This window comes from Carassius carassius, chromosome 35 (assembly GCF_963082965.1).
Source record: "Carassius carassius chromosome 35, fCarCar2.1, whole genome shotgun sequence".
Classification (NCBI taxonomy): domain Eukaryota; kingdom Metazoa; phylum Chordata; class Actinopteri; order Cypriniformes; family Cyprinidae; genus Carassius; species Carassius carassius.
Genome location: NC_081789.1, coordinates 16,944,052 through 16,959,487, shown reverse-complemented (window position 1 = coordinate 16,959,487; position 15,436 = coordinate 16,944,052). Strand labels below are relative to the sequence as shown.

At 39.8% G+C, this 15,436-nt stretch overlaps 2 protein-coding genes across 2 annotated transcripts in view; both read left to right on the top strand.

Moving 5' to 3' along the window:
- The window catches only part of nktr (natural killer cell triggering receptor), a 150,688-nt gene that overhangs the window by 66,054 nt on the left and 69,198 nt on the right, over positions 1-15,436 (top strand). The window lies entirely within an intron of this gene.
- Positions 1-15,436, top strand: part of vipr1b (vasoactive intestinal peptide receptor 1b) — a 60,512-nt gene that overhangs the window by 13,394 nt on the left and 31,682 nt on the right. The window contains exons 2-3 of the mRNA XM_059524657.1: positions 3,290-3,380; positions 9,019-9,129. Coding sequence (XP_059380640.1) covers positions 3,290-3,380; positions 9,019-9,129 — 202 coding nt within the window. The remainder of the gene's footprint in view (positions 1-3,289; positions 3,381-9,018; positions 9,130-15,436) is intronic.

Genomic DNA, 15,436 nt, shown 5'->3' with positions numbered 1-15,436 from the left:
TGTGTTCTTAGGGTCATTGTCCTGTTGGAAGGTGAAACTTCTGCCCAGTCTGAAGCTCTGAATAGTTTGAACTGGGTTTTCATTAAGGCTATCTCAATATTTTGGTGCATTGAGCTTTTCTTTTACCCTGACGAGTCCCTCATACCCTGCCGCTGAAAAACAGCCCCACAGCATGAGGCTGCTACCTAACTTTACTTTTGGGATGGTACTCTGCAAATGATGAGCAGAGCTGGCTTCCTTCAAACATGATGTTTGGAACTGAGGTTCATCAGACCAGAGTATCTTTTTTTTTTCTCAGAGTCTGAGCTTCCTTTAGGTGTTTTTTTTGCAAATTACAAGTGTGTTTACATGTGTCTTCACTGAAGAGAGGATAGAGTCTAGCCACACCACCATAAACCACAGATTGGTGAAGTGTTGCAGGGATGTTTGTCCTTCTGTAGATTTCTCCTATCTCCACATATGATCATGGAGCTCAACTAGAGTGCCCATCAGGTTCTTGGTCACCACACTAACCAAAGCCCTTTTCCATCAGTTGCTCAGTTTGACCAGGAGGCCATCTTTAGGAAGAGTTCTGGTTGTTTCAGTATTGTTCTATTAAGGGTAACAGAGATTAGATGCTTCTGGGAAACTTTTAATGAAGCAGAATGCTTTTCTGAACTCTTCTCCAGATATGTGGCTTCACAAAAAACAGTTTATGAGCTCTACAGTGGTTCTTTAACCTCAGGGCTTGGTTTGTGCTCTGCTATGCATTATCAGCTTTTAAATCTTTTATTAAGACGCATGTGCCATTCCAAATCATATCCATTTAACTGAATTTGCCTCAGGTTAACTTCACTCGAAGTGTAGTAACATCTAAAAACAATATGAATGCTCCTGAGATAAATTTAAACTGTCCCAGATAAGGAAAAGAATACTTATGCAATGGAATCATTTAGGTTTACATTTTTTAATACATTTGCAAAAGATTTTTTTTTTTTTACCATTATGGTGTTTGGAGTGTAGATTGATGTGGAATTAAACCGTTTAACATAACGCAGCAACAAAACGTGAAAAAAAAAAAAAAAAAAAATTATGAAAAAGGTATAAATACTTTCGGAAGACACTATATGTAACACTATGTAAATAAATAAATACATACATGGTGTCACGGCTTACGCTGCTGGAAGGAACACGGAGCCGAAGGATAAACGAAACAAGGCTTTATTAAATCCAACATAGGCATTATCCAAACATGGATCTCAGAGGAAGACACAGGTAAGTAGCAAGTAACTGGTGGCAAGTAGACCCGACAAAACAGAACTGAAAAGACAAGGCTTTTGTACAAGGGATAATGGGGAAACACAGGTGGATGGAATCACTAAATTAGCCGGGAAATAGAACACATGGAGAAATGAATAGACACACCTGGGAACTAATCAAACCACACACGGAAGACAGAAACTGGGTCACAGGGGCAAAAACACACAAAATGAGTCCAGGTATGTGACACATGGACCCATACAATGAAAACCTATAAAAACAATGCAAATAAATTTTACAGATTTTTAAAAAAAAATTAATATAATGTAATATTACAATTTATTTTATTTTTATGATTGTTTTACAGAATCTTTTTATTCTGATTAATTTCTAGTCAGTCTGTAATCTCAAGATGTAATGTCATGTCAAAATATGCAAAAAGTGTGAAAATATCATTTGATGCACAAAAAGTGAAATTAGCCTTAGCAAGATTAATGATTTGGTCTATTTATTCAAAAAAAAAAAAAAAAAAAAAAAAAAAAAAAAAATTTTATATATATATATATATATATAATTTCTGCCACTATCAACTGTATTACTGAATGCTGTTAAATACAACATTTTAGTTGATATAAAGTAAAAATGACACGAAGAAATGAAAGTAGTATATGTTTGTATACATACAGAATTCTGTTATATTGAAATAACCTAATACTTTTATACAGCATGATTGCATTAAATGGTTAAAAGTGTCACGGTTCATAGATGCATCGGACCCCTCTGGTCATTTTGTGTACTACTGTTGATTGGTTACTAGGTTCACCCGTTGTCTCTTGGTTGGATTTATGCGTCTTTGCTCACTGCAGCCTTGCATTACAAAGGAGTCCTGTCATCACTGCACCCATGACTATCTGTTTACTGTGACTTTGCTTGTTTGTTCACATCTAATAAATTACCATCTAACCTCACATTTGATCCCATCTTGTATTTTCTGACAAAAAGTGACAATATTGCACAATTTTTGTATTTCAAATAAATACTGCTCTTTTTAAATGTGTTAGAGAATAAAACAGCATATTAGAATGCTTTCTGAAGGATCACGTGACACTGAAGACTGGGAGTAATGGTTATTTTAGTTTTTAGTCCATGCTCAAGTGTGATTTGGCCCAACAATGCCAATAATACATGAAGAAAACTTGGCTTGTATTTCTATTCATGTCGGTGAGAGTAGTGCTCAGCTAGTACTGAACTCAGCAGAAGTAAATCAAACCCTTTCTGTTTCTCACTAACCTGTTGTTCTAAGTCGCTGATCTCAGGTCTCTCACATTGAAATGCACAGACACACTTGTACCCACACACATACCAAACAGAAGCATGCTCAGAAGTTAACTCAAGACAATAAACACTACACACCCAAAGAACATGACACAAACACCCACACACATAAAGCATTATTTAGACTATAGGGATTCAATCGGCCCCCTCTTCCCCAGCACCGTCTTCATTGACCTTCTCAAGCTGTTCGTTGGACTTTCACGTTATTATTGACCCGCAGGCTGTCTGCCACTGACTGTCAGCATGAATTTGTCATCAGCAGTGGACATAAGTGAGCAATCCGATGATTACTCACTGGCCCCACATGCCTTTTCTCCCTTAGAGGCATGATATCATCTCCACAGAGCAGTGACGGTCTTTTGTCCATGTGCCGCTAGCGTATAGACGTACATTGGACTGTCAATAAGAATGGTGTATGGCAAGCTAAAATCTGATAAGTAGTTCAGTTGTGGATTTTTCAAGCAGTGGTTGATCTAATTCCCAGTAGGTCTTTGCTGTAAATATTTAGCTAAAATAAGGCCCCTTAGGCTTCGCTACAATCCATAAATATGCATATGAAATGAAAGCCTTGCTAGATGAAAGCTGACACCTTAAAGTAATAGACTATCCTGAGAATAATATTGTGGTGAATCACTGAGACGAAAGAGATTGAAGCTTTGAAGGTTGTGCTGTGGTTGAACAACTGAAATGTTCTCTCTCTCTGTCTCTTTTGCAGGTTGGTGCTGTTCAGATGTGTGACGTGGTAAATGAGATTGAGCTGGCAAGAGCGAGGTGCGAGAATAAAACAGCAGGAAACGTCACATCAGGTGATATTCACAAAACAACGTTGCTCTGTGCCATTTTCACAGTCAATAAACAATTTTGCACAGACGGGAAAAATAGATTTAACTTTAGATCAGAAAGAGCTAATATGTGGTGCTGAAACAAGGTAAAAAAAAAGCACTAACATTCATATCTAGAATTTGTTTGAATAAAAAAAAATCTAGTAGATCTAGTAAACTGCTCTAGTAAACTATATATATATATATATATATATATATATATATATATTTATATATATACATTACTGAATGATGTTAAATATAACACTTTGTTTGATATGTGGTGAAAATTACAGAGCAATGAAATTTTAGAAGAAAAAAAACTATATATTTGTATATATAAAGAATTCTGTTATATCGAAATAAATAAATTCTTGTATTCAGCATGGTTGCATTAAATTTAGTAAAAGTAACAAAGGCATTTGCTGGGTAACAAAATTATTATAATTATTTTTAAAAAATGATGAACTTTTTCTATTCATCAAAAAATCTTGAAAAATAAAAATGTACTATGGTTTACACAACAACATTGAGCAGAATGTGCTTAACATTGATAATAATAGCACCAAATCAGCATATCAGAATGATATCAGAAGGATCACGTGACACTGAAGACTGGAGTAACAGTGGTTGAAAATTAAGCTTTAAATCTGGAATACACAAACACACACACACACACACACACACACACACACACACACACACACACACATATATATATATATATATATATGAAAAGTAAATACAAATATTAATAAAGAAAGATAATGCTAATGCTTCATCCATCCAATGGTTTGAATATGAAAATATGAAAAAAGAAATCATTGTTTTCAAAGGCTGATTACCATCATCCTCATCAATGGGATGTATCATGCACATGCTGATGAGACCTCAAGCATTCTGACAAAATACTGATTCATCTGCCTAGCTGATTACTTGGGATTTTCAGCAAAGGGTCGAGGGACCACTGCAGCGCACAAAGATATCTACAATTATGCAGAAGCTCCTTTGAGAGTAGGTTATCCTCTGCTGACTCATTCTTCAGGTTGACGAGGTGAACTGGCAATCAGGGATGAAAGCGGAAGGCAGCTGTAAAAGTCAGGCCCCCATCATGGATAGAGAGTGGGATGAATGAAAGGATCTGTTGTGCCCACAAGCATTTCATGAACTGTTTGAAATGAAAGCCCTATAGTGTCCATGTGTATTGTTCTAAGATAAACTTGAGAGTTAAAATTTTTTCTTTAAATCTTTTGTTGTGATATAACTAGGCTTTTCGTTTGGATTGGGACGGATCCTTGAGACTGGACCTGAAACCTATATCATGTTAGTAAACTAAAAGTTAAGAACGGGCCCGTTCTTCGTACATCACTAACTCATTTAGCTGGATTTGATTGTTGACGATTTGGCATGATCTTGGATCGTTTGGTTCTTCGAAGCTCATCCCGGAGCTGCTGTCATAGCAACAGGTCCGTAAGCTTAAACCTGCTCGGGAGCAGGCTTATTTCATGTAAACAGGATTAGATCGCTTCTTTTCAACCAGAACTGATACTCAAAATATGTCTGCTACCACCGCTACTTTATTACAAGTGTATTGTACTGATCCAGGGACAATAATTTAAAATAATAATCATTTAAAAAATTATTTAAAAATAATATAAAAATGCTGTGTAGTCCATAACAGCCTACTATAGACACAGCCAGTTTTACTCACTGAAATATTTATTGTCATAAAATTATTCATAATTGTATTAGAGTCTTACACACATGCTATACAGATAATAGAGTCGTGCATTATTTTGAGTTATGACTGCTATTATAAGAGTGGCTTGATGGAGTGCAGGAGATGCAGATAACATGATATTTATTGATTAAAGAAGAAACTTTCATTAATGCTGTCACGTAACAAATCTGTCCAAATATAAAATGAAATGAATAGATAATTTCTACATTGAAATAAAAATGTAAAGACTGTACAACTATTATAAATTGCGAATATAAATAATTGGGAATCATGAAAAAAATTCTAATAAAATAAAAACATGCATCTATTATCTGTTTCATGTATCTATTATAACATTTATGTAGTTTTGTTTGCTTGGCTGTTTCCTTATAAAAGTCCAGAAATTTGTCAAGTTTTTCGTCGGGTGTCATTTTAAATTCTATGACGTCATTACATTGCCGTCTTGCCACCAGCCAATCGCTGCACTGCTGATCATGGTTTCGAGTATCGATACATATCCCCTTTTAAGCCAACACATGAACACGCAATTATCTCAGATAACTCAATCCAGCGATACTAATTGTACACAACAGGTGTGTTCGAAGAACCCAATTAGCCGGATCATGATTAGCACGATGATATCATCTTGGATGTGTCATTTGATCTCGGATGTAATAAGCGACGTACGAAGAACGGGCCCCTGGATCTCAAGGTTTAAGCAACATGGTAGCTAATGAATCTCAGGCTTATGAAACCTTTTCAGGTGTTTTGAGTTGATTAGCTGATTGGCATGTCACCATATTCTAATTTGTTGAGATGTGAATTGGTGGGTTTTTGTTAAATGTGAGCCAAAATCATCACAATTAAAAGAGCCAAAGACTTAAACTACTTCAGTCTGTGTGCATTGAATTTATTTAATACACGAGTTTCACAATTTGAGTTGAATTACTGAAATAAAGAAACTTTTCCACGACATTATAATTTATTGAGATGCACCTGTACATCTTTAAAAGTCTGCTGGTACTTTTTGGTAGTTATTGTAATCAGAAATTGATTCTGTCTCAATGTGTAGGATGTTGAATAAGATGGAAGTAACAAAAGTAGGAATTTGGTGTAATGTTTAGCATGGTTCAAAAATTACCACCAAACTGCATCAGAAGTTTTACATTTTGAGCTCTGTAAAACTGAAATTTATGGTATACAGTATAGATGTCATTCACTTACCACTTATTTACAAAGCATACATACACAGTGTACTGTAAAGTAATGCAAGAGCTACACCTGAAAGAGTTCATATTTGGAAATAAGATGCCTTCAACCCACAACCCATCTATAGGTACACTGGTAGATGAGCTATAGTGTATACAGTAGTATATATACCTATGGTGGGCAGCCATGTTTTGGAAGACATTAATTGGGATGAACTTTTCTTTGGATTGTATAATGGTCAAGGAGGGCACTTTGCAAAACCAATGCATCCTATAGTGAAAATACTCTTCCCTTGCCCCATATTTTAGGTAAAAATGCCTCCATATGCACTGCCGAACTCATTCAAGATAGGTTACATGAACATCAGGATGCAATCACATGCCTTCCCTTAGATTCAATCACTCTAAACATTAAGACACAGATTACCACTTCCTTTATCCCTTAAAGAAAATTATTTGTTTTTAGGTTGTTTTTTTTTTGGAAAATGTTTTTTCTTTCCACATTTTTACAACAGTCCAATTCATTAACTGCATTTGAAGTTGAACTAAACCTGTAGAGCTTACCTTTACTGCTTTTTTTTTTAATCCAAATGCTGACTGTGGATTTAGTCCAGTATTAGAAGTCAAGGCATCTACAGTACATTTTCCTTTCATAGTTCCCTAGTCAGTGTGTTTAACCATAAAGAGCTTTCAGCAGCCGGACTTTATCTGATTTCAATTTAAACTGCAATCCTGTGATGATTGAATTTACATGTCTACAGTCTGTGTGCTGACCCATTCTCACATCCATATACCTAATGTCTGAATGAGGTGGATTTTGAAACAGGCCACTTGCCTCTGGAACATTCCTCTGTAGCTCTGAGAGGATGAATAAGATAAACTAGCTGTCAGTTCTCCACATTCACAATCAAGAGCCAACTCACCTCGCCTCATGAATCAGACAGATGCATTCTGGGGCATGAGGAGCATCGTAAATATTCAAAATATTATGGATAAGGCAATAAGCTGATAGCATATCTCAGTTTATTGTGGACACAGTTGTCCGACTGAAGGATGAGGGAAGTGGGAGTTTTAGAGCCCTCATGTTACTTTTAAATAAACCCCAGTTAAATTTAGACAGTGTAGACTAAAGAAAACACTAGGGAAATGAACTAGTGACACATTTGTATAATTTTTCTGCAGGAAGTTAGTGCTGTCAAATTAGTATTTGGCTGGACCATTGGAGGCATCTCTCTGTATAATAACTAATCAGTTTTGTGCATGAAAATAACACTTTAATGTAGCAGTATGTAATGTATGCTGGAATACATACAGTATGTATACAGTTTTTGTCAAAGAAAATGACAAAGAAGTAAAAATATAAACATATACAGTACATATGCATATACTGAATATAAAAAAATGCAAAATTATGTTCTTTTCAATTATTTGCTACATTAAATATTAATTTTCATGCCCAAATTCATTTTTTTGTCATGGCCAAAATTATTAGAACACTAGTATTTTCACTAGCTAAAAAACTGGTTTTAAGTCAGGTATTTCTATCTTTTGTTGTAGTGTGTCAGTAGGAAATATTGGTTTATATTTCCAGACATTCATTTTGCCATTAATTGTAATAATCCAGTGAGATTTATGTTTGCACAAGGAGTCTGACAGCAGCCAGTGCTCCACACAGAGATCTGATCTCACCATCATCAGTCTGTCTGGAATAACATGAAAAAACAGAACAAACTGAGACGGACTAAATACAGAAGAACTGTGGCAATGTCTCCAAAATGCTTCAAGAAATTTACCTATAATGCCACAGTACTGTTTAAAGTTTTAGGCACTTTTGTAAAATTTCGGTAAAATGAGGATGCTGTCAAAAAAAATATCATAAATGGATTTTCTTTATCAATTAACTTCTATTAACTAAATTAAATCAACATTTGGTGTGACCATCCTTTGCGTTTAAAGCAGCTTTTGGCCCTAGATGCACTTGCGCATAGTTTTTCAGGTAGCTTTGCAGGTAGGTTTCTTGAAGCATCTTGGAGACACCTCAGTTTGTTCTGTTTCTTCATGTTATTCCAGAAAGACTGTAAGTTTCAGTTGTTTTTGTTGAATTGGCCATTACAATACTCATAAAACAAACTATTGCAAATTTGGGGTGAGTTGGAAAATAATCTTGACAGATCTATTGTACATTCAGAGGAAAGCCCTTGGCTTGAGTTGCAGAATGCATGGGATAACATTAGTGTTGAAGTTCTAAAGAAATACTGTATATTTCCAGATATATGTACTGCTGTAATTGCTGCAAAAGATGGACATACCAAATATTATAGTTAAAAGTGGATAAAAAAAAGAGTACAACTATCTTCATCTGATATATGTTGTGCTCAGAGCAACCATCTGCATGTGTCATGAACATTATGAAATGAAATCATGCTTTGGAGAAAAAAAAGGTCAATATATTCATATCTGTCAGGTGTTCTAACAATTTTGGGCACCACTGTGTATATATATATATATATATATATATATATATATATATATATATATATATAATAAAATAAAATAAAAGAAGTTAATAGAGGTCTTAAGATATCGTTATACTCTAATCCTTATGATGTTTTATGTTTTTGTACAACATAGAGGGTTATACTGAGTTATAAAATATTGAGTTAATGCTAAGCATTGTTCTTTATTCTTTTGCCAGGCTGCAAAGGGATGTGGGATATTATTGCTTGCTGGCCATCAGCCAAAGTTGGGGAACATGTGGTTATTCCTTGTCCAAATTACTTCCGACACTTCTCTGATCATCATGAGGGTAAGTTGAAATCGCCCTCAAAAACCTTTGATGAACTTCAAGGCATTAAGCAACAGCAGTAACTCTTGAAGAAAAGTGCAGAGTGTCTTTTGTCATTTTGTCAGCCTCAGTCATGGGCTGTCATAGACTGTCACAACACTGTAAAACTAAAAGTTTTGAGGAACTTTAGTGTCTGAAGTTGTTCAGAAGCTAATCTGAAACTCCCACATACTCACTGGAGTAGTTTCTTTGATATCACACTTCTCAACGCAAAGTGATGAGCTTGGGAAAATGATCATTCTAAAATAAGCCGTTAATTGGCAGAAAGTACAATAAAACCAATTTTCCCCTGTAGCAAACAGCATTTTAATGGTATGTTGCCATCAGGGTACAACAACATCAATAACTTGTTTGCAGAATGCAGTACAATTACTGACTGTGGGTTACATTTTAGATGCAGAACCGCTGCTTTGAGTGGATGGAATGGCTAATTCATTAGAAGGCAAATCAGACACATTGATTGAGTATGTACTACCATTAGGTCACACTTGTTTATCTGATAATTCTGTCTCAGCCACATCACACCAGAAACTATTAATTAAACTCATTAAAAGTCTGGCAGCATACCAAGTTCAGCAGACTTGCATTAACCTGTTATACAAAGGATGTCTTAGTTCAAAGTTCTATAAATATATATTTATTTTGTAAAAATGTATATTTATATAAAATTTATATACAAATTTATACATTTTGTCACTTTAACTTTTGATTAATATCTTAATAAGATATAAATCAAGAACCAGTTACTACAGTTTTCTTATGACCATAAAATGAATATCTTATCTTTAAACTATTATAACACAAAGTTCATTAGTTAACTACATTAGCTGCCAAGAACTAAGAATGAACAATACTTCTACAGCATTTATTTTTCTTAGTTAATGCTCATTTCAGCATTTACTACTGTATTTTCCAGACTATAAGTCGCACATTTTTTCATAGTTTGGCTGGTCCTGCGACTTATAGTCAGGTGCGACTTATTTATCAAAATTAATTTGACATGAACCAAGTGAAATGAACCAAGAGAAAACATTACTGTCTCCAGCCGCGAGAGGGCGCTCTATGCTGCTCTGTGCTCCTGTAGTCTACACTGAGCAGCATAGAGTGCCCTCTCGTGGCTGTAGATGGTAATGTTTTCTCTTGGTTCTTGGTTCTAAATAAATGCAACTTATAGTCCAGTGTGACTTATATATGTTTTTTTCCTCATCACGACGTATTTTTGGACTGATGCGACTTATACTCATGTGCGACTTATAGTCCGAAAAATACGGTAATGCTTTATTGAAATCACAAGTTGTTTTTGTTAACATTAGTTAATGCACTTGTGAACTAACATGAACAAACAATGAACGACTGTATTTTTATTAACTAACATTAACAAAGATTAATAAAGAGTGTAATAAATGTAGTGTTCATTGTTCGTTCATCTTAATTAACACATTAACTAATGTTAACGAATGACACCTTATTGTAAAGTGTTGCCAAATTCTTGATTTTAAATTCTATAGAACATGCTATATTACATGTTACAAACATTAATAAAATAAATAATAATAATATATAAAATAAAAATTCATGTGAAAAAGGAGAGTGTGACACTCGAGTATGGAAGACAGGAGACAAAAGCAAGTAAACAGAGTTTATTAGAAATTATGAGATGATGGAACGTCAGAGAATGACGCAGGAACCACGATGGCAGCACAGACTGATGAGTAGGAGAGTTGCGTGCGCTGATGCAGATGACGGTGGTGGTAACTCCAAGTGCGGTGACGATAATCCGTGCATGAAGGTAAAGATCTGACAGTAACCGGACAGGAGACAAAGCAAGGCAGGAACACACGAACGAGACATCAGACACGAACCTACAAACAACGATCTGACAAACAGGAGATGAAAGACAGGGCGTTAAATAGGCCGTTGGAATGAGTTGCACCTGCCGCTGATCAGACGATCAGCGGCAACACCCACATGAAACAATCAACATGACGTAACATGAATACAGCTGGAGACGGTGCATTCACGAACCGTGACAGTACCCCTCCTCCTAAGGACGCCTCCTGGCGTCTCCAGAATCTCTTACCTGTCGATTGTAATCATCGATAAGGGAGTGATCCAGGATGTCCCTAGCAGGTACCCAACTTCTCTCCTCCGGACCGTAACCCTCCCAGTCCACCAAGTACTGAAATCCGCATCCCCTCCTTCTAGAGTCCAGAATGTGATTAACCAAATAGGTGGTCTCCCCATCTACGAGACGCGGTGGGGGAGGAACCGGGGTAGGCGGATTAATGGGAGAATGAAATACGGGCTAAATTTTGGATACATGAAAGGCGGGATGGATTCTCCTGTACGTAGGAGGGAGTTTTAAGGCGGACTGCCACCAGGCTAATGATCTTGGTTACAGTAAACGGGCTAATAAATTTGGGAGCCAATTTATTAGATACGGAACGGAGAGGAATATTCTTGGTATAAAAATAAAGGGAATAAGGGAATAAAGTGGGCTGCCTTCGAGAACCGGTCCACCACGGTTAAAACAACCGTGTTGCCCTGAGAGGGCGGGAGGGCGGTAATAAAATCTAGTGCAATGTGGGACCAGGGTCTCGAAGGGACCGGCAGCGGTTGGAGTAACCCATCAGGGGGTCGATTGGAAGTCTTACCAGTGGCACAAACCGAGCAAGCCAAAACAAAATTGTGAATGTCACGAGCCATAAGTGGCAGCCAGAATCGTTGCTTGACTAAAAATCTAGTCCGGTTAACTCCTGAATGGCAAGCTACATTAGAGCAATGTCCCCACTGGATCACGTTAGACCTTAATCCCTCCGGCACAAACAAACGGTTCGGTGGGCATCCGGGCGGAGGCTTTACCCCTTCTAAGGCCGTTCTGACCTTCGATTCGATCTCCCATGTGAGAGTGGAGACCACTAATGTCTCAGGAGAAATACACTCGGGATTAGACGGGCGTTCGGAATGGTCAAAAATACATGACAAAGAATCAGGTTTGATATTTTTGGAACCCGGGCGGTACGAGATAGTAAAGTCAAAACGTCCGAAAAAAAAGTGCCCATCGAGCCTGCCTGGAGTTCAACCTTTTGGCGGTGCTAATGTACTCTAAATTCTTGTGGTCAGTCCATACTATAAAAGGAACCCCCGATCCTTCTAACCAGTGTCGCCATTCCTCCAATGCCATCTTAACTGCCAACAATTCTCGGTTACCAATATCGTAATTTCGTTCTGCCAGAGATAAACGATATGAAAAATACGCGCAAGGATGGACCTTGTCGTCTAAGGGAGAACGTTGAGATAACACCGCTCCTACCCCCACCTCTGACGCATCGACCTCCACCACGAACTGATGTGTAGGGTCAGGGGTAATCAGAATAGGGGCTGAAATGAAACAGCTCTTCAGTTTGGCAAACACAGCCTCAGCTGTGTCTGACCACCTGAACGCAGTCTTGGCGGAGGTCAAGGCGGTCAGAGGTGCGGCTAGTTGGCTGAAGTTGCGAATGAAACGCCGGTAGAAGTTAGCGAACCCCAGAAACCTCTGTAGGGCCCTTATGGGAATCTGGGCTTGGCCATTCTACCACAGCCTTAACTTTCTCGGGATCCATGCGTATTCCCTCAGTCGACACGATATACCCCAAAAATGGAATTGACTGTGCACGAAACTCGCATTTCTCCGCCTTGACAAAAAGCCCTTTCTCTAGCAACCTCTGAAGCACTCGTCGGACGTGCTGCACATGTTCCTGGAGAGAGGAAGAAAAAATCAATATGTCGTCCAGGTAGACATAAATGAACTGATCGATCATATCTCGCAGCACGTCGTTGACGAGTGCCTGGAAGACCGCTGGGGAGTTGGAGAGCCCGAAGGGCATCACCAAATTTTCAAAGTGCCCTCTGGGGGTGTTAAAAGCGGTCTTCCATTCATCTCCCTCCCTGATCCGAACCAAATGATACGCATTGCGTAAGTCCAGTTTTGTGAAAATTTACGCTCCCTGCAACCTAGCGAAGGCCGAAGACATCAACGGCAAAGGATAAGTATTCTTTACCGTGATGTTGTTCAGTCCTCTGTAATCAATGCAAGGTCGCAGTGATCCGTCTTTCTTTCCCACAAAAAAGAATCCCACCCCCGCAGGAGAAGAGGAAGGGCAGATGAATTTAGAAGCTAGAGAATCAGAAATATATTTCTCCATAGCCTCCCTCTCTGGAACAGAAAGTGAATAAAGTTTGCCCTTAGGCGGAGACTTACCTGATAGTAAATCTATGGCACAGTCGTAAGGACGATGCGGAGGAAGAGAAGCAGCACGAGACTTACTGAACACTTCCTTCAGATGGAGGTACTCAGCGGGCACGTTAGACAAATCCACCGCCTCCTCCTGTAACACAGATACAGGCGGACAGGCAGACACTAAACAATACTCATGACACTTTTTACACCAGGACAAAATGGAATTAGAGGACCAGTCTATTTTGTGGTTATGGAGGAGGAGCCAAGGGTGCCCGAGGACAATGGGTGCCAGGGAAGAGTCAAGGATGTGAAAGGAGATGGTCTCAGAGTGATTGCCAGATGTGATGAGTGTGATGTCTTCAGTAATGTACGCGATGGTAGGGAGTTGCTGTCCAGTGAGGGCGTGAACCGTGATGTGGTGCGGAAGGGGTCTGAGGGGAATGTGGAGTTTGTGTGCTAATGTGCTATCCATGAAGTTACCTTCTGACCCAGAGTCCAGTAGTGCTTGACAGTGGTGTGTCTGTGCTGACCACCGCAGCCTTACCGGAAGGAGCATAGATGATGATGATGATGGTGATGAGGTCTTCTCGGCGGAGATCCCACCCGATAGTAGCCTCATACGTACTACCGGGCCTGGCCTTTTACCGGACAGGCATGGGCTTGATGTCCGGCCCCCCCGCAGTAAAGGCATAGGCCCAGGGACCTCCGCCTCTCCTTCTCCTCCCGGGAAAGCCGAGCTCGCCCTACCTGCATGGGCTCGTGATCGTAGACGGGGCTGGCCGCGTCCCCGCCGCTGAATCGCACGTCTGCCGGTCCCCTGGATGGGGTGCTGAGTAGACTCCTCCTCTCCATCCGTGTCAGACGTGCGTCGACCCGTAGTGCCAGTTCAATAAGTCCATTGAGGGACGGGGGAAGATCCAGGGCATAGATCTCCCTCTGGACGTGGTCAGCCAGCCCATGCAGGAACATGTCCCACTGCGCCTCCTCGTTCCAATGGCACTCCACCGCCAGGGTCCGGAACTCGATTGAATAGTCTGAGATGGATCTCTACTGCTGGCGTAACTCCGCCAGCCTCCTGGCCGCCTCCCGTCCTGCGGCGGCCTGATCAAAGACCCGCCTCATCTCGGCGGAGAGCGCCTGGAACGAGGCGCAGCATGGGTCCTGGTTCTCCCACACCGCTGTACCCCATAGTGCCGCCCTCCCAGAGAGCAGCGTCAATACGAAGGCCACCTTGGCTCTTTCGTTAGAAAAGGTTCTTGGCTGAAGGGAAAAGTGCATGTCACAGCGGATTAGAAATGCTCTACAGAAGTTAGGCTCACCCGAGTATGTCTCTGGGATAGGGAGGCATGGTTCTGGCTGGGAGGCGGTCACTGGTGGTATAGGGAGAACAGGCGGTGTGGGCGGCGCAGTGGGAGCTCGAAGAAGTTGGAATTGTTGGGTGAGCTCGGACACCTGCGTCACCAGGGCTTGAACCGCGCGACCAGTGTCGTTAAGACTCCTCTCCTGGGAGTCCATCCTCTGAACACTGGCGCTGAGAAATTCCTCCAGAACCGATGGTTGAGTACTCGCTGCCTCCATGTTGGTCAGATCGTTCTGTGACACTCGAGTATGGAAGACAGGAGACAAAAGCAAGTAAACAGAGTTTATTAGAAATGATGAGATGATGGAAGGTCGGAGAATGACGCAGGAACCAAGATGGCAGCACAGACTGATGAGTAGGAGAGTTGCGTGCGCTGATGCAGATGACGGTGGTGGTAACTCCAAGTGCGGTGACGATAATCCGTGCGTGAAGGTAAAGATCTGACAGTAACCAGACAGGAGACAAAGCAAGGCAGGAACACACGAACGAGACATCAGACACGAACCTACAAACAACGATCTGACAAACAGGAGACGAAAGACAGGGCGTTAAATAGGCCGTTGGAATGAGTTGCACCTGCCGCTGATCAGACGATCAGCGGCCACACCCACATGAAACAATCAACATGACGTAACATGAAAACAGCTGGAGACGGTGCATTCACGAACCGTGACAGAGAGTGAGAT